The 21,625-nt window shown below is 35.0% G+C and overlaps 2 protein-coding genes across 6 annotated transcripts in view; one reads left to right on the forward strand and one right to left on the reverse strand.

Annotated features, from left to right (window-relative positions):
• The window catches only part of LOC127517122 (membrane-associated guanylate kinase, WW and PDZ domain-containing protein 2-like), a 105,425-nt gene extending 97,839 nt beyond the window's left edge, over positions 1 to 7,586 (reverse strand). For 2 of the 5 annotated variants that reach the window (XM_051902341.1, XM_051902342.1), the window contains exon 1: positions 6,696 to 7,017. In XM_051902341.1, the coding sequence (XP_051758301.1) occupies positions 6,696 to 6,778 (83 nt within the window). In that variant the 5' untranslated portion in view covers positions 6,779 to 7,017. Of the gene's footprint in view, positions 1 to 6,695; positions 7,018 to 7,242 lie in introns of those variants that run through there. The other 3 variants (XM_051902340.1, XM_051902339.1, XM_051902338.1) reach the window with 3 other exon arrangements.
• An 881-nt stretch (positions 7,587 to 8,467) lies between these two features.
• On the forward strand, positions 8,468 to 21,457 carry LOC127517127 (G-patch domain and KOW motifs-containing protein-like). The gene is made up of 11 exons (XM_051902352.1): positions 8,468 to 8,673; positions 8,791 to 8,963; positions 10,221 to 10,360; positions 12,710 to 12,816; positions 16,329 to 16,536; positions 17,418 to 17,550; positions 18,704 to 18,890; positions 18,976 to 19,099; positions 19,290 to 19,359; positions 19,459 to 19,544; positions 20,412 to 21,457. Exons 1-11 carry the CDS (start codon positions 8,492 to 8,494, stop codon positions 20,538 to 20,540), a joined length of 1,539 nt encoding a protein of 512 aa, XP_051758312.1. The 5' UTR covers positions 8,468 to 8,491; the 3' UTR covers positions 20,541 to 21,457.
• The last annotated feature ends 168 nt before the right edge of the window (positions 21,458 to 21,625 follow it).

A 21,625-nucleotide genomic window follows, 5' to 3' on the forward strand; every position in this document is an offset into this window, starting at 1 on the left:
ATTGTACACAACAGGCTAATGCATTACTATGAATAATAATTTAGGCTTTGGCATAGTCTAATATTTTTAATAACCTGCATTTGAGCAGTTATGTCACCCCTTCACTGTCCTAACCTGTGTTTGACTGCTCTGACCCTAATCTTACATCACCCTCCATGGAGAGACTTGCTGGAGGCCAGCCAGCCCATGCATCTTAAATTACAAACGACCTCCAAATGAACCTGAGCATCCACACAGCCTATAGCCTGATGAATGTCTGGATAGTAACACATCTCGCATCTAATCACTCTCCCACACCCTCAGACACGGGGTGCATTAAACTCCATGATGCTCAATCCTGCCCAAATCTGGGCCACTAGTGTAGCCGACACACACGGACAGCCGTGACAGATTTAAAAATAAAAGATTAAATGTGAGTGGGCTGAAAAACACACAGCAAACATTCCCAAACACAGCCTACGGACACGCACACACACACACACACACACCCCCATGTTAGACTTAATACCCATGAAGCTCAATACAATCAGGGTAGGAAATAAATGTGCTGCTATAAATTTAATACGGCTGCATAAAATCATGTACACTACTGTTCAAAAGTTATATTACAAAATATTATTACAGAAATAATTGTTTCCTATGTTAATATATTTCAAAACTGTATTATTCCAGTAATGTCAAAGCTGAATTTTCAGCATCATTACTCCAGTCTTCAGTGTCACATGATCCTTTAGAAATCATTCTAAGATGCTGATTTGCTGCTCAAGAAACATTTATTATTATTATCAATGTTGAAAACAGTTGTGCTGCTTAATATTTTTATAGAAACTGTGATCCTTTTTTATAGGATTGATGAATATAAAGTTCAAAAGAACAGCTTTTATTTTAAATAGATTTTTTGTAACATTAAATTATGGATATATATAAGATATGTGTGTATATATATCATATACATATATCTTAAACATATACATATTTTACATATCTTACTGACCCTAAATTTTTTAATGAAAGTGTATATTGTCAAGTAAAGTATTTAGGTGGAAAAACAAAGAATGTGCTCCGTCCCAAAAAAATGGATGGAAATTTACAGCAAAGTACTTCAGAGATTCAGTCATAGATCAAAAGTGACAATGCGAAACAACATGCCTGAAAGCTTTTAATTGTATTTTTTTCTTTGTCAAGTCTTTTATTGTGAGAGATAAGACATAATTGTCTCTGCATGATGTGCAAAGACCCAAAACAAAAGTATGACGGAGCGAAACGCTTGCGGAGGTGTGGTGATTGTCTATAAAGATAGAGCGAGAGAAAGACCAAAGATGTTGACATAATATAAGGGAGATGAAAAATGACCCAAACACGAAAAATTATCTTGGTATATCGTGATATGACAAAAGACTCTAAAGCTCTATGATGACAATGACATGATATTGGATAAAGTAAAACCATCACAAATCATAAATCCTGAGTTGTGTGTAGTAGGTACTATAAGGGCAAAAATAGGAAGGATGAGAGAAGATTTAGTTTGTATAGATGAAAGGTCAAAGGAGAGGGATAGAAAGAGACAGAGAATGAAACAGGAAGAGAGGCTTGGCCTCAGAGAGTCCCAGCATGCTCGGTTAGGTCACAGTGCAGTAACCCGAGTGGGAAAGATTGTGCTGAATCAGATGCCATCGCTGAAGGTGACCCTCCATCGCTCCCTTCTGCGTTCTCTCTCCCCACCAGCCTTCTTTTTCTCCTCTTTTGCCCCGCCTCCTCATCCTTTCTTCAATCCCTTGCTCCTCTCTTTCTCCCTCCTCAACCATGTCTTCCATCCCTCCTTCTTCTCCTGTTCACTTGATATTGATCCTGTAGCCCTCCCTCTCACCGCCTCAGTGCAGCCTACAGCTCAAGGCTGTGTGTGGTTCTCTTGTAACAATTTTACAGCGACAAGCTTATTCCGTACCTGCTATCAATATCCATATAACGGGGACCGATCCATCACCATTCAGATTTATATTTGTGTTGTTCCAAGCAACAGACATGTCAAGGTCCATTTGGTCTGGATAATGAAGCGAGAGGAACTGTGGTCCAGGTATTGACTCTTGGGTTAAATAGTGGGAAGATAAAGAACAATACAATCTCAACTGTGCAACACTTCACTGACCCATGTTAAGATTTAAGTGTTCAAACAGTTTGGTTCATTGATTGGTGTGTTGTGATAGTTCTACTATACTTTTGCCCTTAGTCCCTTACTTTGTATGCTTAAAGGGACAGTGTGCTCAAAAATGAATATTTTGCCATCATTAGCACCTTTCACACAGTAATCCCAGTAAATTACCAGAATGACTTACCAGAAAATACTCAAATATGCTGTTAACACAAGCAACTGTGTTCTGGCTTTTAACCGTTAAGAGACCATTCACATATCAGCACCAAAATACTGGTAAATTCTGTAATGTCCATCATCGAAAATGATCTTTAAACGCAGTGCCATTGTCTTCATTTGCCCACATGAGAAGCGCTTTAGTTTCACTTTCTGTTAACTTTAACAAAATTTTTTGACTTCTGAGTGACAGGTGTAAGGGGTTGATCAAACGTTTTTGCTCTTAAAAACACAAGACATGCATAATAGTATCCAACTGCAGAGCCGCAGCACTGATGAATGAATAAGTAAAGGTCTTGAGCGCAACACACTGAAAAAGCTGCGAGATGGTGCAACGGCCAAAGATGTTTATTTAGCGCTTATTTACATAACTATTATAAAACGGTTAGTTCATGTCCCTGATTCTGATTGGTCAATAGCTGCGTTTTATTCTCGATAAAACACGGCTATGACCGCTTCACCCAACGGTTCTGTGTATCACTACACAACACCCTTAGCAACCACTCTTAGCAACGTAAACTGTTTGTTCTCAATCGATATTGTTCATTGAAGCTTACTGTATTATTTAGAAGAGTATTGTGTGAAAGAGATTGAGTGAGCGAGTTTATTCATTCAGATTTAGCATTTTCCTTCAGGTCAGTCCTATGTTCATAATAAAAAATCTGTTTAAATGTCCGATGTATTATCTTGTCCTTTTAACAGTTAAGGGGTTTTCCCGTGACTGACAGCGCTAGTCAAAGCATTTGTGAATTGCGTCTTGTTCCGTGTTCACAACAATTCAGTCTTTTCAATGTAAAAGTCTTCACTACTGACTGACACACTCATAAAGACAGTCATTGCTGCCATCTAATGGCGTAATAATGTAACTTCTGTTGCTGTTCATGGTCAGGGACTATTTTTTCCGGCGGAAGGAAGGCTTTTAGTGAAAGTTTACTTCATGAAAGATGCACTGATACATATTTTTGGCTTTAATATTTGTATTGTGTGGTAACCGTTTTCTAAAAGCAATAAGGTAGTTGAAGCTAGTGCTGTATCGTGAATAAGTCACAGTTGAAGGGGTTGCAGGCACTCCGCTTTGCGTCGTGCGTACGCGCCAACTACTGGTCTGGTAGCGTAATACAGCTTTTTTAGTCGTTTCCACAGATCCGTGTGAACAGGGATTGTTTTGACAACGTTGTCGTCTGTATGTGAAAAATGGAAAGGAAAAATGTTTCCGGTTTTAGTGCATCGTTCTCATGTAAACATACCCTGAAACACAGAACAGACGTAACAGTATGTGTGAAAGAGTACGAAAGGAAATATTAATGGCTCCTTCATGTCATTTCAAGCCATATTTTTTGAGGAATACAAAAGGTCTTTATGGACTAATGACATTTGGGTCAATAAATAAGATGTTAAAGAAAATGAAAAAAAAAAAAAATTTTTACAGTTCTAGTTAAAATGTTTGTATTCATGTGGGCTTCATATTGGCTTTTAAGTGTATACTTTTCAAGAAAAATTTCAATTTAAATTGTCATGCGGTGTAAAAACCAAGTAAAAAGTAAAATACAAATACCTTGAATACATGTGAATTTTCACATGTATTTTAAAATGAAAAATATATTTAATTAAATAAAATTGATACAATTAATATTTATTAATTGTATCAATTTTATTTAATTATATATATTTTTAATTATAAAATAAATTTCTCAGGGTAAAAGTATTTTTTATACAAATGCCAAGACTTCATTAGACTTCATTCGAGACAAGAGTTGCACCACATGACATTTCACTAATCCTGTCATAAAAAGTTGAAATGATAGTATTTAAGAGACTTTACTGACCTTGACATACATTTATGAGGGTCTGCATGGGTCCTCTCAATAATATAATATACCTTTTTATTTTTTATTTTTTTATTTTGGTCACACTACATGACTTTCATTTAACTGTGTTTTGTTTTAAAAAAATCCCTAATAACTAATAAATATAATGCCAATTTTAACAGCCCATGGTCACTGCATGCTTTTGATGTATGAAAAAAAGCACCATTAAAACTCTTCAAATTATCTCTATTTCATGAAAACAAGAAAGTCAAACAACATGAGGGTTAAAAACTGATGACGTAAATGTCATTTTTGGATTAACTAAGTTTCTAGTGTGACATCAATTCTTTTGCAAACGACCTTCAAAATTTCTCAAACAATACGACTGATATTCCATTACACATCTGAGACTGAATGAGATGACACAGATTAGCAGATTGTCATGGCCTTGTAATGCAAACAATGAGTCAAAGAAGCAGAATTGTCTTGCACTGCTGTCCTACACAGCAAGGGTAAACTGCAGCATCCACACACATCTCTCTCCTTCATCCACGCCTTCAACACATCACCTTGAATATGCATGAAGTGAGGTGTGGACTGTGCATATAATCACACAATTAACAACTGCACACAATACATGCACCGCGCGGAGGATCAGAATCATCTCATTAGTAGACACTCAGCTATCAGATGAACTCAAACGAAGCAACATTCAGACAGCTTCAATAAGATGATTATAAGTAATTGGCCCAAGTTGGACTGATAATTTAGCTGAAATTGAGAAGGTAAGGGGGAGGCTAGAGTTAGTACACACACGACCATATGTTCACACACACACAGCCTGGAGTGTGAACTGAGTGTTTCTCAGGGATTCGGGATAGGGAATATTGCAATTGTTGCTTTCTTCAGACATCTCTCTCTTCCTCCTGTCTCTTTCTCATTTTAATGAATGATTCATAACTGTAGGATAACCTTGACTGCTCCCTGAGCCTACAGCAATGCACTGTTGTGAAGTCTGGGTCACAACATTCATTATTTCAGAACCAGATGAGGACAGACACACCCAAACACACACCGCAAGAACTCCAGCATCTCTCTGCCTGTTACTTAAACACATACACCAGCAACATAAATGACTGTGATTTAAAGTTGTATAAACATATTCACACATGCATGCTTTCAACAGTCATTCAAACCTGATGAAATGCAGACGAGCATCGAGTTGATGACATGCAAAACAGTTTGCATCACATCCATGTGAGAAAACCACAAACTAATTTACAGAATCAACGATAAATTTGCCATTTGCGTGAAAAAATAGACAAATAAACAAGCTAAATAAATTCATATCTGGAAATCTGTGAATATCTGAATTCATTTTAATGTGCATATGAAGGTCTAATAAAAAGGCTACACTAACAAATAAATTACATATAAATTCAAATATCGCACACGCACATGCACACACACATATGTGACCATGGACCACAAAATCAGTCATAACGGTCAATTTTTCAAAATTGAGATTTATAAATCACCTGAAAGCTGAATAAATAAGCTTTCCATTGATGTGGACAATATTTGGCCGAGATACAGCTATTTGAAAATCTGGAATCTGAGGGTGCAAAATTTTGAGAAAATCGCCTTTAAAGTTGACCAAATTAAGTCCTTAGCAATGCATATCCACTCACAAAAATACATTTTTGATACATTTATGGTAGGAAATTTACAAAATATCTTCATGGAACATGATCTTTATTTAATATCCTAATGATTTTTGGCATAAAAGAAAAATCTATAATTTTGACCCATGCAATGTATTGTTGGCTATTGCTACAAATATACTTGTGCGACTTATGACTGGGTCCAGGGTCACATATATCATTATATTAACATATAGCTAATTATATAATTAAAACAGATATTTTTTAAGTATACAGTTTATAGTTTATTATACATATCATATCATACATTATATATATATATATATATATATATATATTCACTTTTATCACAAATTAATCACAAAATTAATGTGTATGATTAATGTAATGTGTATGCTAATGCTAAATTGTCTTTAATATGAAAAATTAATTTATAATATTTTTTATTATTTAAAAGAAATAAATTGTATATTAGGTTTGATCATATATCAACATTTAACAAAGAACAAATTTGTACAAATAACTGTTATATTTGTAATTTTATAGACTTCAAAAAAGAACATAAAATTGTTTAGAGATAAAGTAAATAAAACTAAAAAACTAAAAAAAGGAACATTTGTCAAGGTGAAACTGAATTGACTTGACAGCCTGAAATTTAAAAATAAGCCTAGATAGATAGATAGATAGATAGATAGATAGAGTTTAAATGAAGTTAAAATGAATCAGAACTACCTACTATGTAGCATAAGCTGTTGACAACCACAAACTCAAGGCATCTTTCTGTCTAGAGTCTCTCCCACACCCACATTTACAGTCCAAACATTTCGACAACACGGATATTTAGCAGAAAACACTCACCTGCACTGCCGCTGACACACACACATTCTTTTCAAACAATTTAGCCGTTCAAATATCATCCGTTTAAACGCGTCTATATACATTGATAAAAAACTAGATTTGACCCCAGCGGTCAAATTCTTAAAATAATTCCAAAATGTTAATTATTCGGAAGGATGCTGCGAGATTTGTAACTTTAGACGAGTTCTAAATGGCTGTTTTCTACAGAGAACACTATCTGCACGCAGATGAGATGCGCGCGCCAGAAGCGTATGTGGACAGTGTGTGTTCAGCTGGGAACGGGACCAGTGATGATCTGCGAGGAAAAAAACCACAGGGTGAAAAAAAACGCACATCGGATCGGACAGCACGTTTGCACTTGGTTGTAGACACTCCAAAACAACAGACACTGTCATTGGATTGTGGCTTTTGGGCCAATGATAACTTATGTCCCAAACAAACTGAATAGCTTTTTTGAATTTTCTTGGCATTAGCAGCACCATGAGTGATTTTCAGTTTCACACAGCAACACGTCCACTTAGAAACAATGGCATAGCCCAAATCTTACCTTCATAGTTATCGTTATCCTCATCGTGTGTCCCGAGGCGTTTTAATCCGCGTAATTGTTTTGACTTTCTGAATAAATGCGCTGATCGGTCACATTGCAGCGGTTATGCTGAGTCTGGCTTCTCGCAGCGCTCAATAAGCAGAACACGGCGACAGTATCGATTATGAACTGGAGGACAGTGTCACGGATGTCCGTGAAGGCATGCTGCGGGAAGCGATGCGTGTCACCGGTCCAGATCGCATCTAGCGCACGCTTCGATATTCCCAGGCGCAGGCAATAAAGAAATAACACTGTAATAAGAGTAAGAAGCGATATTGGAGGCGCTGAGGGGAGGGAAAGATATAAGGGGAAGAACCGCCCCTTGTGTAAACGAACCAGGTAGTTTGCCGGTTTTGTTAAAAGCATATCAGGTCAAGGGAGAGAATGCGGACAGGTGAAGTGTGAGGATTAAGAGGATAAGTGAGTTGGGAAACTATGTGGAAGTGCATTTAGCCTAAATTTGACCACACTCTCCCTGCTAAATAAATAAATAAAAGCTTAAACCAGATGGTTTGCTGTTCTCTAAGATTGATATTGGCCTGTTTACTGGTTTCAGATGGACTTCGGGCACAGCCTTTATCAGGCTAAACCGGCAAAGACCAGCAACAATCTTAGGCTGGTTTAGCCCTGGTTTTATCCCAAAACTAGTTTATCCCTGGTTTTGATACCCTTTTATTAATCACTGATACACCTTTTATGAAACTTTTTACAAACCTTTGGCCAGACTTTGTGGGCAAAATATAAACAATTAGATTAAATTTAGACATTTGTTTTGCTTTTTATGCTTTTTCTTGCATAACTCCTGTATATTATTTTGAATTACAACATTTATTCATATTTAGGAGCAAAAAACTACAAGTTTTAGTAACATAATAATACATTTTTACTAAAAATATGTGTAGCTTTATATTTTCACTGCTAATTTACCCCCAAATCCCCCTAAATTAGGGGTCAATGCAAGATGAGTTGAACCAGGTAGAACTATTACTAATAATAATACTATATTAGTAACAAAATAGAACAGTTATTTATGCGTTACCAATGTTAGACTCTAAAGTTTCTCTCAAATATATTTAAAACATTAAAAAGAAGTGATACAGTCGTTAGTAGTGTGTTGCATTATGGAAATTGTAGTCTTTTGAATCTTTCAGGTATAGAGATGTTGGCACAATAAAACTACATTTACCAGCGACTACAAACCACAACAAACATGGCGTCGCCGGAGCCGCATCAGGAGCGTCAATCACTGAAGATTAATATTAGCCAGGATGATGGAGGCAAAAAATCTGCTCCAATATCTTTCGGTTTTAGTAAAACATTGAGCAGGGCCAAACCAGGGAAAGCGGAAGAGCGAGATTATTTAGTTGAAGTCGAAGGGAAAGAACTAAAAGGGTGAGTTGAAGGCTAACGTTAGCTAGGTTAGCAATAGTCTAATTTGAAAGCAGTATAATGTGGATTGTTTATATCTCATCGTGTGCTTCAACTTGTGTATGTCTGCTGCTTCTACAGAACCAAACCGGTGGAGAAACCGAAGGAGCTGGTTATCCCGTTGATCCACAAGAACCGCTGGTACCGGCAGGATGCTGAGCGAGGGGACAAGAGCAGCGAGGACAAGACCAAAGATCCGCCCCAGGAGGTGCAGGACACGGTGGAGTCTCAAGCCGTCAAAGAACTCATCGAAGGTGTGTTGCTCTATTATTCGTTCTGTTGATTTTGGATGTGTTTTGAAACCTAGTAAGATGCCTAACAAGGAAACATTTTGGGGCACCCACAAATATAACATAACTATAAACTTACATGATTCATGACATTTAGGCTGGAATACAACGTCAGTCAGTACCATTGTACATGAATATTGTAATAATTTAGTGTTTGAAAAATGTCAATGTACTACAAAAAGTTGCCTATGATGCACTAAAAGGCTGTCCAGGTCGCTAACTAGATTTTAAAACACAACATTTCACTTGTGAAAAAGAATTGTGCTTAACTCTATTGATGTGTACTATTGTACCTCAAATCTTAAATGAAAAACAAAAAAGTACTTGCACTTTCATGACTGTTTCTTAATACACTTAACTTCACTTTTAAATAATTGTTTTCATACTATTTTGTCATGTTATAAAGAAGTACTTTATTTTTTATGTGTGGACTAACATACTAAAGCACATAAAAAGTACATTATTATAATTTTATCTTTAGTGTATTATTTGATATTACATTTAAAAGGTAATATATTTTAAATGTACTAAATTGCAATAATTATTACAAATGTGTAATTACAAATACTTTAAATACACAACATACAAGTTTCAATAGAAATGACAAAGAATATTTTAATTTACTATAAAGGCTTGTCAGTACATTCATCAGTACACTTAAAACATATTTCAAATACAAAATAAGTAATTTTGAAATTACATATAAAGATATACTAAAGTCCTACTTAAGTGTGTCAAAATGCTCTTAAGTTCAACTATTTGCATTTAATAAAAATTTAAACTACAATACATTTTCATTTAATTGCAAATAACATGCGATCATATGTCCAAAAACATTGCATTCTGTTCACACTTTAGTGTGAAAACATTATTTTCATAATACATATCTTTTTTTTTTTATATAAGTATGCTAAAGTATCCAACTGCTTTTTGACAAGGGCTAATGGAGGAATCCATGTGCTTCCATATGCAGTAGTTTTTCATTGATGTAATGCTTGACATTATATGCTTCATTAATAATTCTTAAAACTCAATTGGTGTGGCAATAATGTGGCTTAGTGGTTATAGATCTGGGATGGTAAGTCAAAGGTTGTAGGCTGAACTCCTTCAGTTATTGTACTAAAAATACAGCAAGTCACTTTTTTTTTTTTAACAAGAAAGCATTTACTAAATGAACAATAATGTATTAATGTAGTTCTGTTTGAATGTCATCTACTACAGAGTCTCAAAAACACCAGGAGAGATGGAAGAACGGACCACAGTCGGATCCAAACCTTTCCATTCCTCTTCTCATGCAGAATCAAGCTCCTGAGGGCTTTGAGGATGGTGACAAAGTCAACGTGGATTTGCGACCAGAGTCGGTAAGTCCATGATGGATACAAAAAAATAAATAAATAATAATAAATTTAAAAAATGAATGGAAGGTTCGGCATCCCTGTTTTAGCCAAAGTTGAGCCCCTTTAAAGCTTTCAGATTATTAAATTATTAAAAGGGATAGTTCACCCAAAAATGAAAATTCTGTCATCATTTACTCACCCTCAAGTTGTTTCTGAACAAAAGAAGATATTTTGAAGAATATGGGAAACCAAACAGTTGATAGGCCAGTAAACAGCAGCAACAACTGTTTGGTTTCCCATATTCTTCAGAATATCATCTTTGTGTTCAGCAGAAGAAAGAAATTCATACAGGTTTGGAACAACTTAAGGGTGAGTAAATGATGACAGAATGTTCATTTTTGGGTGAACTATCCCTTTAAATTTTTAAACACTTAAAGGCTTTTGCAAATACTTTGTCTCCTCCTGAGAATCCTGCACATAGGATACGTTTTTTAGTGTCAAATTCATCATAGCAAATGCTATTGAATTAAATGGAAAAATCTTGTAAAGTAGGATGAATCTGTCCTTATAGATCCAGAATGACTGTGAGGTTATTCTACAGAACGAGACTGTAGTGTGCACTCAAGTCTAGTGGACTCTATACAAGGACATGACTGTAGCATTAGTGTGAGTCACAGTCATACAGATTTAAAGTTCTGTGAATACTGCGAGTTGAGAAATTCTAAACATTAATGGTTCAAGAATTGAAAATTGTTTGTAGTATTTGGTTTTCTCCTTCTGGATTTTGGTACAGTTTGTCTAGCTAAACAAAATGGCAATGGCTTAGCTAGACACAATGGCTTAGCCAAAACAATGGCTAATGCTATTAGCGATTTAGCTATGGCTAATAGCCAAAAGTTGTTTCATAAGAAGAATAAGATTTTTTTTAATGAATTTGAAAGAAGTCTCTCAAAGAGCCAACGTGCCGATCACACAGAGTACATTTTTGCAGTAGAATGGGGAAAAAACAAAAAAAAAACAAAGTCTTGAGACGTTTTTAAAAGTTGAATTTGTTTTAACTTTACTTGGCTTTCTAAACATGCGTCTCTTTTTTGCGAGACGCAAGTGCAAAGGTCAAATATGTCCGTCTAGTACATGTCTACATAGATAGAAAACAATGGAAAAGCAGCGCAGAAAATGCATTCTGTGTGAATGGTTTTGACTTAACCAAGATCTTCTCCACATTCTCTATTTCTGCAATGTTTTAAATGAACAACGCAGCAGTGCTGAATCTAGTGGGTTAAACTGTATAGGCAAACAAAAACATTAAAACGCAACAACTTTTATATCACCGTCACTCATCTCGTGTGCCACTGATAAGGCTGCCTGACGCACACCTAAAATTCGGATATGCTATTTTTGAAGTTAAATTCGGCGAGTATTCGAAATGTTTTGAATTTTTATTTGACAGTCCTAATGGATATATTAGAAAAGTAAACCGAATCAATTTTGATTTTCATCCAGACGTAAATGGAAAAATAGAAAATTGTTTCATAAATTCTGCCTCATTAATCATTTAAAACAAAAAATGGACCTCAATAAAAATCCCATGTTAGTATGCTGTCTGTTTAAAAGAGAAATGGCTATTGGTGTTGCACCACTTTGTACTCGCTGTATATAGCTGTTATCAGTTTTGTATAGATATAAATCTGGGCCACATCAGTGTGTTTTAACATGCTGAGGGTTTCTAATGCAATTGTAGCTGCTGATTTGTGAAGTGTGTTTTTATTAAAACTCATTAGTGTTCTATCAGTGTATGTTCTGCAGCTCGGCTGGTCGAGCTGTTGTCCAGTAATGGTGCCAAATGTGGTGTCAGCACAGGGCAGTTCAAGGTCATTGTACATGCAGTGCTCTTGTTACATTTACATTGTTTGTTTGTGTGTGTGTGTGTGTGTATGTATAGGATAAGGGCGTGTCCTAATGAAATGAGTGATGAAGAACTCTCCTGCTGCATCCAAACAGCTTACTCTGCATAAACCCTCTCTCTCTGTCTTACACACACCTCCAGTGTCATTTTCTCCTGCAGTGCAGGTCCATCACTTGTAGATTGTTGTGAGAGCGCCAGCTACAGCTTGATTAGGCTTTAACACAGCTCAGTCATTATGAGTGAATTCTACTCTGCCTGTCAAAGCGCTTGTTTATTCCACTACGTAAAAAGAAGCTGTACTATTTCATCTAATTATCAGCTTCTCTGTAGGTTGAGGTGTGTGTTTCTAATTAGTGTTTTGTGTCTGAATGTGTTTTTGGTTGCTTTGTAAGTCTGCGCGTGTAAGCTTTTGCTTGATTTCTCTGTGGAGATGTTTGAGATGTGTATTGAATATTGATCTGATTCAGTCCACAGAAGCAGACTATGAACTTGTTCCTGTGGAGGCTTATGGGTTGGCCATGCTGAAGGGAATGGGCTGGAAGCAGGGAGAGGGAATTGGACGCACATTTAAACAGTAAGAACCTCTTTTTTTTCTTTTTTTTTTTTTCTTTTCAAAGAGTGGGGAGGGATCTGAAAAATGTAACCTGTTAATCCAACATGAGCGCCACGACTCTAGTGTGCCACTATAGCCTCGTTCAGATTGTCAGTCCATTCCAATTTTTGATCCGATTGAAATCTGATCAGATTTATCAAGTGTGAACAGCAAAAAATCACATGAAATGTGATTTTTACAAATCCGTTTTGAGATACTTTCATATGTGGTTTGAAATACTATTTAAATCGCCTTTCTGGAAATCCATTTCAGTCCAGCACGGCAGCTACACATTGTCATATTGTAAATAAGACAACATCTGTATTGCAAAGCCCTCCATGTTGCGGTTGTTGTTTTTGGTGTATACCTACCAACACCAACATCATTGCCATAGAAACCAATGCAGATATTCTGGAAAATGAAAGAGAGCCATGGGACACACATATCAGATCTGTGAACGGTCAATAATTTTAAGATCAGATTCCAGTTAGATACTCAAATAATCAGACTTTGACTGACAGAATGTAGCCTATGTGTTGAACATTTTAATTTTTTCATTTATTTATTTTTTAAAGTGCCCTTGATTCTCAGCATATTGATATGTTTTTGTTTGTTTGTTTGATTTTTAATTTCCATGACAGCTTCTGTGACTATTTTTATGTTGAGAAAAGTGTATGGTAAAACTAAATCTATTTTTGCTTAAATATATTTGGATTAACTTTGTTAAATTTATTTTCTTAAAGTGTTAACTGAATAAAAAAAAAGTTAAGTTAAACCTAGGGCAATCTAATAAAATATCCTTTTGACAAAATTTTGACAAAAAGAATATGTTGGTGGATCTTCTCCTAATATTTAAAAACTTGTCAGATGTTCTTGAAAAGCTTATATTCAAAAGTACAGTGTAATATACCATCATAGCCATCACAATATTAAAAATCAGATGTTTTAAAGTTGAAAATTCTACACATTCTTATTTTTGATTTAATAACATTTTTATTATTTATTATCTTTAATTATTAATTATAGCCTAAGTGATGGGTTACTCATTCATCCCTAATTGATACGTAGACCCCTTTTATATAAAATATACTGTATGTATATGGGTCAATGACATTTAAGGATTTTCGAGAGGCCAATACAAAAAATAATATCTATTGCAATTGTTCAAACATTAAGAATGTTGTGTACACATAAATTTAAATTTAAATTTTAAATTAAGTGATTTTAGTGTTTTTTTTTTTTTTGTTTGTTTGTTTGTTTTTTTGTTTTTTATCTAGATGAATTGGCCATAGCCTTAAATGTCCTGTGGTACGACTGTGATTTATCTTAAAATTAATTCATTTCCTTAACATTTATTTAATAGTTATTGCTATTATTGGTCCCACCACATGATGTGTGGTCGCTCCAAATGACACAAAGACCTTAAATATCATTAAAAATCTATTTAAAGAGATCAATAAACAATCAATTTTATACAACAAAAAAAAAAGATTTAAACCAGATTTTATTAATTTCACAAACAAACATTTTATAAACTTTTTTTTTTTTTAATTAATATTTTAATTCATCAAGGACACATTAGGACTAAATTGATCAAAAGTGACAGTAAAGACATTTATAATTTTACTAAAGATTCTATTTTAAATAAATGCTGTTCTTTTGAACTTTCTATTCATCAAAGAGTCCTGACAAATAATATATATATAATAATCATAAATGTTTATTGAGCAGCATATTAGAATGATTTCTGAAGGATCATGTGACATTGAAGACTGGAGTAATGATGCTGAAAATTCAGCTTTGATCACAGTTTACTATATATTCACACAGAAAACAGATATTTTAAATTGGAATAACATTTCACTCTTTTCCTAGCAAGGTGTAACTCTTTCTTGCTGCAGGGTCAGAATTAACACGCTGCCTATGGTCAGCGGTTTTAATAAATGCATAATTACCAAACTGAAATTACATGATTTTTTTTTTTTTTCTTCATTTTTCTCATAATGTACAATACAAACATAAACTGTTTGAAATATTTTTATAAAATGACCTAAATTGCATAAAAAAAAAAATTCAAATGATACTAAAATAAAGTACTTTATGTATATAAACCTTCAGTTGAATATAAAAGCACAAAAACTGCCAATCTAGGACATATATCTATCATGGAAAACACTCTGCAGTGGTCGCACCACATGATATTAGGTGGCACCACATGATATTTTCAAATTCAGTCAAAATTTACAGGCACAGAATTGGCCACCTAAACAAAACAAGCTAGCTTGTTTTTTGAGGTCATACCACATGATATCCAAATGTGGTAACTACATACCAGCCGTTAAAAAGGTTATTTTTCCCCCAGTTTAAGACAGAGTTACAAACCTACTCGCTGCTTCCATGGGTCCTTCGCAAATTGGTATATGATGCGACTTCCTGTCTTTGAATGGATTTCAACATGAAAGTCCCAAAGTGGTAGTTTTTTAAAGGTCGCACCACATGATATTTCACAAAATGGACATCATCGGACAACATTTGTTTGTATATGAAGATGGAAATATAAATACAAATGCTTTGCCATTTTGTACAGGATTACAAAACGTGTTGGAAATCATGCCTAATAGTGCAGAAAATGAATTTGAATAAATTTAGAGTAATTTCAAAGACATTTCCAAAACAGAAGTTATGGCCGGACGGTCGCACCACGTGATATTTTGAAAAGTTAATTTAAAGTTACATGCACTGGAGAGGTACTACTATGGTATCTTTTTATGCATTTAAACCAAATTTTAACTGAAAAAAATGCAATCGGACAGAAAATGTAGGCGTCACGTCATTGACCCATATATGTATGTTTTTTTTTTGTTTTTTGTTTTTTTAATATAATTTTTTTTATGATCTGTAGGTCTCTAGGTCTCACTTTAAAGATTCATTTTTGTTCATGACTATTCATCTACACTTGTGGTTATTTTTGTTTTTAAAGCTGTCACAGTTTATCCTCTTTAAAATAATGAAATATTAACAGCCATACGTCCAGCATTATAAATCATCTCACGTTGACCATGTGTTTGAAATGCCTCAAATAGCTTTTTGACCTCTGCAGTATCTTTATAGTTTCGTCACTGTTTTGTGCGATAAGCGCTTTCTAATGCACGTGATGTTTGGCTCTCTGCGAGTCTTTTCCGCTCATGTTTCCTTGTGTTGGGATTATTGTCCCAGTTGGAGACATTAATGATGCGAGATTATGATTTTATGTCAAATGCAATGAAGAATTATTTCAGACCGGCTGAGGGAATCTTTGGCGCAGACTGGCCGCACACTTTTTAATCTTTTGTGCTTACGGGCCCATCTGTCCGCTTGTATGGACATGGAAACACACAGGCTGCTCTTTATGAGGGGCGGGATGCTGGCACACACGTGATGGAGATTGTGTTAGCTTGTGGTTTGTTTAAAATGTTCTTAAAGCTCCTTGTTTTGTTTCTTTTCTTACCTGTTAGAGATGTGAAGCCTATAGAGCATCAGTTGAGGCCTAAAGGACTGGGTTTGGGTGCTGATCGCTCGGCCATTAGAGACCTGGAGCCCGGCGTCCCCAAGAGACCCCCTAAACCTGGTGATGAGAAGGGGAAAGAAGAGGAGGCACTGGTTCTGGGGCCTGGAGGATGTGTGCAGGTCCTGGCAGGAGCCCATAAAGACCTGTACGGGAAGGTGAGTGGACTTTACTTCAACCAGATTCACTTCTGTGACAGTAATGGAGAACCAATGTACTGACACAGTAAAAAGCTGTTAGAATTACGTAAGATGGAGCACTACAAGGATTCTTGTGAGCCAGCAAAGCATATCTTAAGCATGAAATATTAGTGATCTAAGAAAAGTATGAGATTTTATATCCAGGGCCTTTATATCCTAGCTGAAACCAGATTGAATAGCCCTGACCATGTAAACTGAAGTGCAGAGGTAAAATGCACACAACGGTAATTACAAACGCTGTGTCTGGAAACCTGTTTGCTTTGACCTCATATCTGGTATTGATGCTTTTATGCTTTTATTGTGCTGTAGCCTGGACTATTATATTATTATATTTTATATAGAGACACAATACATTGGAGAGATGCTTTTTTTAAATTATACGAATTATTCCTGTATTAGAAAACGTTGTGGCACCAAGATAGACTACTATAAAGGGGGGCCCTTGGGTTTGCTAAATCTGGACCTGTTTATATTTACCAAGAAACATTAAAGCTGTAATATGTATATATAAAGTTGATTTATCTTTTAATATTTTTTTTAAATTCTTTTTAAGGTTATCAGCTTTAGTTGTTGGTTAATAAAAGTTGTTAGCACCCTCTCCTGTCAATTAATACATTTTTAAGAAAATAATTTCCAGAATTTTTTTTTTTTTTTTTTTTTTGCAATATATATATATATTTGTGTGTGATTTAAGAAAAAAAAGTTTTTTGTTTTTTTTGTTTGTTGTTTTTTTTTAACTTTAATATAATAGTCTGAGTGACATTTATTCTTGATCTGTTTTCCTTATTTTTTTGCTCATTTTGTCTCCTTTTCTTGCTCTCACACTGTCTCTTTGACAGATAGAGGGAGTGGATCCAGATAACGCCAGAGTTGTAGTCAAACTTGCCATCGGCGGAAAGACAGTAACCATCATTCAGCACTCTTTAAAACTTGTCACCCGCAAGGAATACGACAAATACAGCAAAGACCTCAGTAAGTTTGCTCTTACATCTATATCCGTTGTTTATGTACAACTGAACACTGACAAATTGCTTTGAATTAGTGAATATAGTATTTCTGGCTAGAGTTTTCCAGTTATTCTACATACAAATCAAAAAACATTGGTCATGATTTTGTTATTCTTGCTAAATCTGGTCCTTCCCCATCTGTTTTTCCATTAAATATTCTATTAAAGATGAATAAAGAAGAATATTCATTCACAACACATTTAACGTCCAGAATTTGTCATGATTTCTTGTGAAAGTTAATGTCCAGTGGGAAATAATTTTTTTATTCATTATGATTTCAGTGGATTGTAAAAATGAGCTCTCATATTATTAGTTAATATTATTTTAATGTGCACTGATAAATTGTGCTTATAACTTATAGTAAACCGGCTCAGTTTTGATTTTCATGTTGTGTTTTAAATGGTTTAAGAACAGTTGAGAATACAGACTGAAGAACTGGCTTGACTTTGTAAGGTGCAATTTGAGCTTGTGGGAAAACAAGCTGTTTGGGTTCAAGCGTTTAAACCCAAAACATCATCAGCAAGTCTTTATTTTTCTGTAATCAGAAGCTGTGTGGTCTGGGATTCTCACAGGCAGGTTTGCACACGTGAAGCTAGTTTCATGTATGCAAATGAATTTTAAAATTGTAAATACTGCTTTTTGTGCTTTTGAAAAGACAATTAGTCGTTTTATTTACCAGATATTTAGCAAATTAATTGTCTATGAGTGTCCACTTGTCATTTCTTTTCTTTAAAAAAAGCAAAAATCTTAGGCACTTACAATGGAAGTGAATGAGGGCAATTCGTAAACATTAAAATACTCACCATTTCAAAATCATAGCCACAAGACATAAACAATGCGCGTTAACATGATTTTAGCATTAAAAATGCAGCAAACCCTAAATTTCTAAAACGGCTATAAAAATTGATTTAAACAGCTTTACAGCTCAAAAAAAAATTTATACAAGTGCTTTTATAAAATGATTAGCTTCTATGAGATTAATAAAACTCAGTCAGATTAATAAAATTATTCCACACTTCACATTTCTGCTTTTTAAATTCTCCAAAAATTGGCCCCATTCACTACCATTGTAAGTGACTCAAAATAACTTGGAATTGATTGTTTTTTCTGTCTTCCAGGTCGTCTTAGTAAAGCACACAAGGACAAAGAAAGAGAAAAAGAGCGGGAACAGCAGAGGGAACGAGAGCAAAAGTTAAACGGTAAAGATGAGAGAGGAAAGACAGATAGAGATCGGGAGAGGGAGAAGGAGAAGGACAGAGAGAAAGATCAGAAGAAAAGGAAACACAGAGAATCAAGTGGAGACAGGTAAGACAGACATGCAAGAACACAACATTTTGCATGTATGTTATTGAATCGATATTTATCTGTTTGAACTTACTGTTCCTCCCAGAGAGAAGCCTCCCCCGGCAAAAGAGTCGCGTCCCTCCCCACCAGCCCCCTCATGGCTCCAACGGGACCTCCGTGTGCGTTTCATAGATAAAGCATTCAAAGGAGGCAAATACTACAACTCAAAGGTACTTAGTATTGTGAGCCTGCTTCTTTTAGTGTTGAGAGAGATTGAAGTGTCTGTACTGGTGCTTTAGGGGTGTAACACGCAGGATGTGTTCTTGTTTTTTTTTTTAGTATCCATGATTAAGATATTATGAAGCCATAAGATATTAGTATAAATTTAAGTTCATTTTTTAAATTGTTTTGTGTGTTTAGATGAGAGTCGAGGATGTCGTGACGCCCCACACTTGTGTGTGTCGTACAGAGGACGGCAGGCTGCTGGACGGTACGACACACTTTCACCTTGACCATTATAAGAGGCATTTGAACAGTGAGGCTCTGGTCTAATAACTGGTTTTAAGTTTTACTCATTCGTCTGTTTCAGATATTAGACAGAAAATGCTGGAGACCATTGTACCCAAGAATGACTCGGACTACATTATGGTGGTTCTGGGAGAACACAGAGGACAGGTATATGACACATTCACTTGTTTGTATAGTACAGAATGGCTCTGTTCTGAATCCTAGTAGGCCGCCTACTTAGACAGCATTGTAGGCCTGATAGACACGCTTCTGAACTTCATCAAGGTGTTACACACAGAATAATGTTCATAATATGTTGTTGTTAACTAAAACTATTAAAATAATTTTCATTAAAGTAAATATTACATGAAATACTTAAACTTAAAATATAAAGAAATGTTGGCAGGTTATTAAAATAAAACAAGTTAAAGTACTAAAATTACAAAAAAAAAAAAAAAAAAATGTAAAACGCTAATTTGAAAAAAAAAACAAATAAAATGGTGAAAAGCACTTAAAATTAACTAAAACTTAAACAGAAATTAAAATAAACTCAAAATATAAAATAATAGTTCATTCAAAATATTAATAAATAATATAATGGTATAAAAATAATACTAAAATAACATGGCTTATACCTCATTTGGGCCAAAGGCAGGCAGCATGGCATTTATCCTTCACAGATGAGGCAATCCCAGAATGCACTGGAAGATGGATTTTATTTTAGTTGTTTTCACTACTAAAATGAGTTCTACCTAATTAAAATAAAATTTTTGTGTGTAGCATGTATTTTTGTCCAGAGTATTGAGTCATTAGCATCATAGCATCATGCTAACATGCTGTAGAAAGTAGCTGCCTAAGTAGACGGCGAGGCAGCTCACAAGAATTTGGAACAGAGCCCATAAGTTATACTTATTGATATGCATCTGTGGTCCACACACTTTTATTCACTCTTGTCATAATTTGTCATTTACTTCTATCCATATGTGAAGATGTGCATTTCTGCTGTAGAATCATAACACATGCCCTATCATGCAGGTGGGCCGCATCCTGAAGCGAGACCGAGAGAAATGTCGAGCCATGGTTCAGCTGGACCGTTACGAAGAGCAGCTGTTCACACTCGACTATGACGCCATCTGTCATTATGTGGGCGGAACAGAACACTGAGAAACCAATTGGATACAACACACCTTTCATCATCCCAACCCTGTTCTGATTGGCTTTCCTTAAAGGGATAGTTCACTCAAAAATGAAAATTCTGTCATCATTTACTCTTATGGTCTTCCAAACATGTATGAGTTTTCTTTCTTCTGTTGAACTAAAAAGAAGATATTTTGAAGAATGTTGGTAATTAGACAGATGGTAGCCATTGACTTCCATAGTATTTTTTCCCCCTACTATGGAAGTCAATGGCTATTGGTTACCAATGTTCTTCAGAATATCTTCTTTTGTGTTCAACAGAAGAAAGAAACTCATACATGTTTGGCTGAGTAAATGACGACAGAATTTTCATTTTTGGGTGAACTATCCCTTTAATTGCTAGTGACCAACATATCAGATACATTACATTTTTAATACAACGAAGACTTAATTTATTTTGCTAGTTGTGTTGTATTTTTAAATGCATCTGAATGATCAGACACGTGATCCTAAAACAACATAATATCCTGTTAGTAAGAGTCTGTTGTTACAAATCCACATTTTGCATATTTGGTGTTGTGCTTAGAAATGTGAGTGGGATCAATGATATAAAGTGACATTTTTCTCTCTGTATAGTGATAATGAACATTTACACAGGTCAGCCTTGTAGCATCAGTGTTTGAGTGTCTGCTGCTGATCTGGGAAGAAAATGAAATTGCATTTTGGCCCAATGTAATTAAGTAAATATAAAAAACAAAACAAACACAAAAAAAAAACTCACTGCCAGTTAATTATAATCCAAACACGTTTGAAACTGCTTGGTTTCTTCGTCCAAGATCTCAATTTATTAAACTGTTAATAGTTTGTACAACGTTATACACAAGCCACCTAGAATTTCCACTCATGTTATCTTTTTATAATAAAATATTAAAATTCCTTCAAAATGTCTTTGAATTGATCTCTTTATCTATTAAAACATCACTCATCCTTAACCCTATAAAGCATACTTCATCATATGTGATACACGAATTTCTAAGGCCTCTATAAACATGATCAACTTTCCTGACAAACCTGTTGTACACAAAGGCCTTTTAGTATGACTTAGAATAGAT

The sequence above is a fragment of the Ctenopharyngodon idella genome, chromosome 8 (assembly GCF_019924925.1).
Source record: "Ctenopharyngodon idella isolate HZGC_01 chromosome 8, HZGC01, whole genome shotgun sequence".
Lineage (NCBI taxonomy): Eukaryota > Metazoa > Chordata > Actinopteri > Cypriniformes > Xenocyprididae > Ctenopharyngodon > Ctenopharyngodon idella.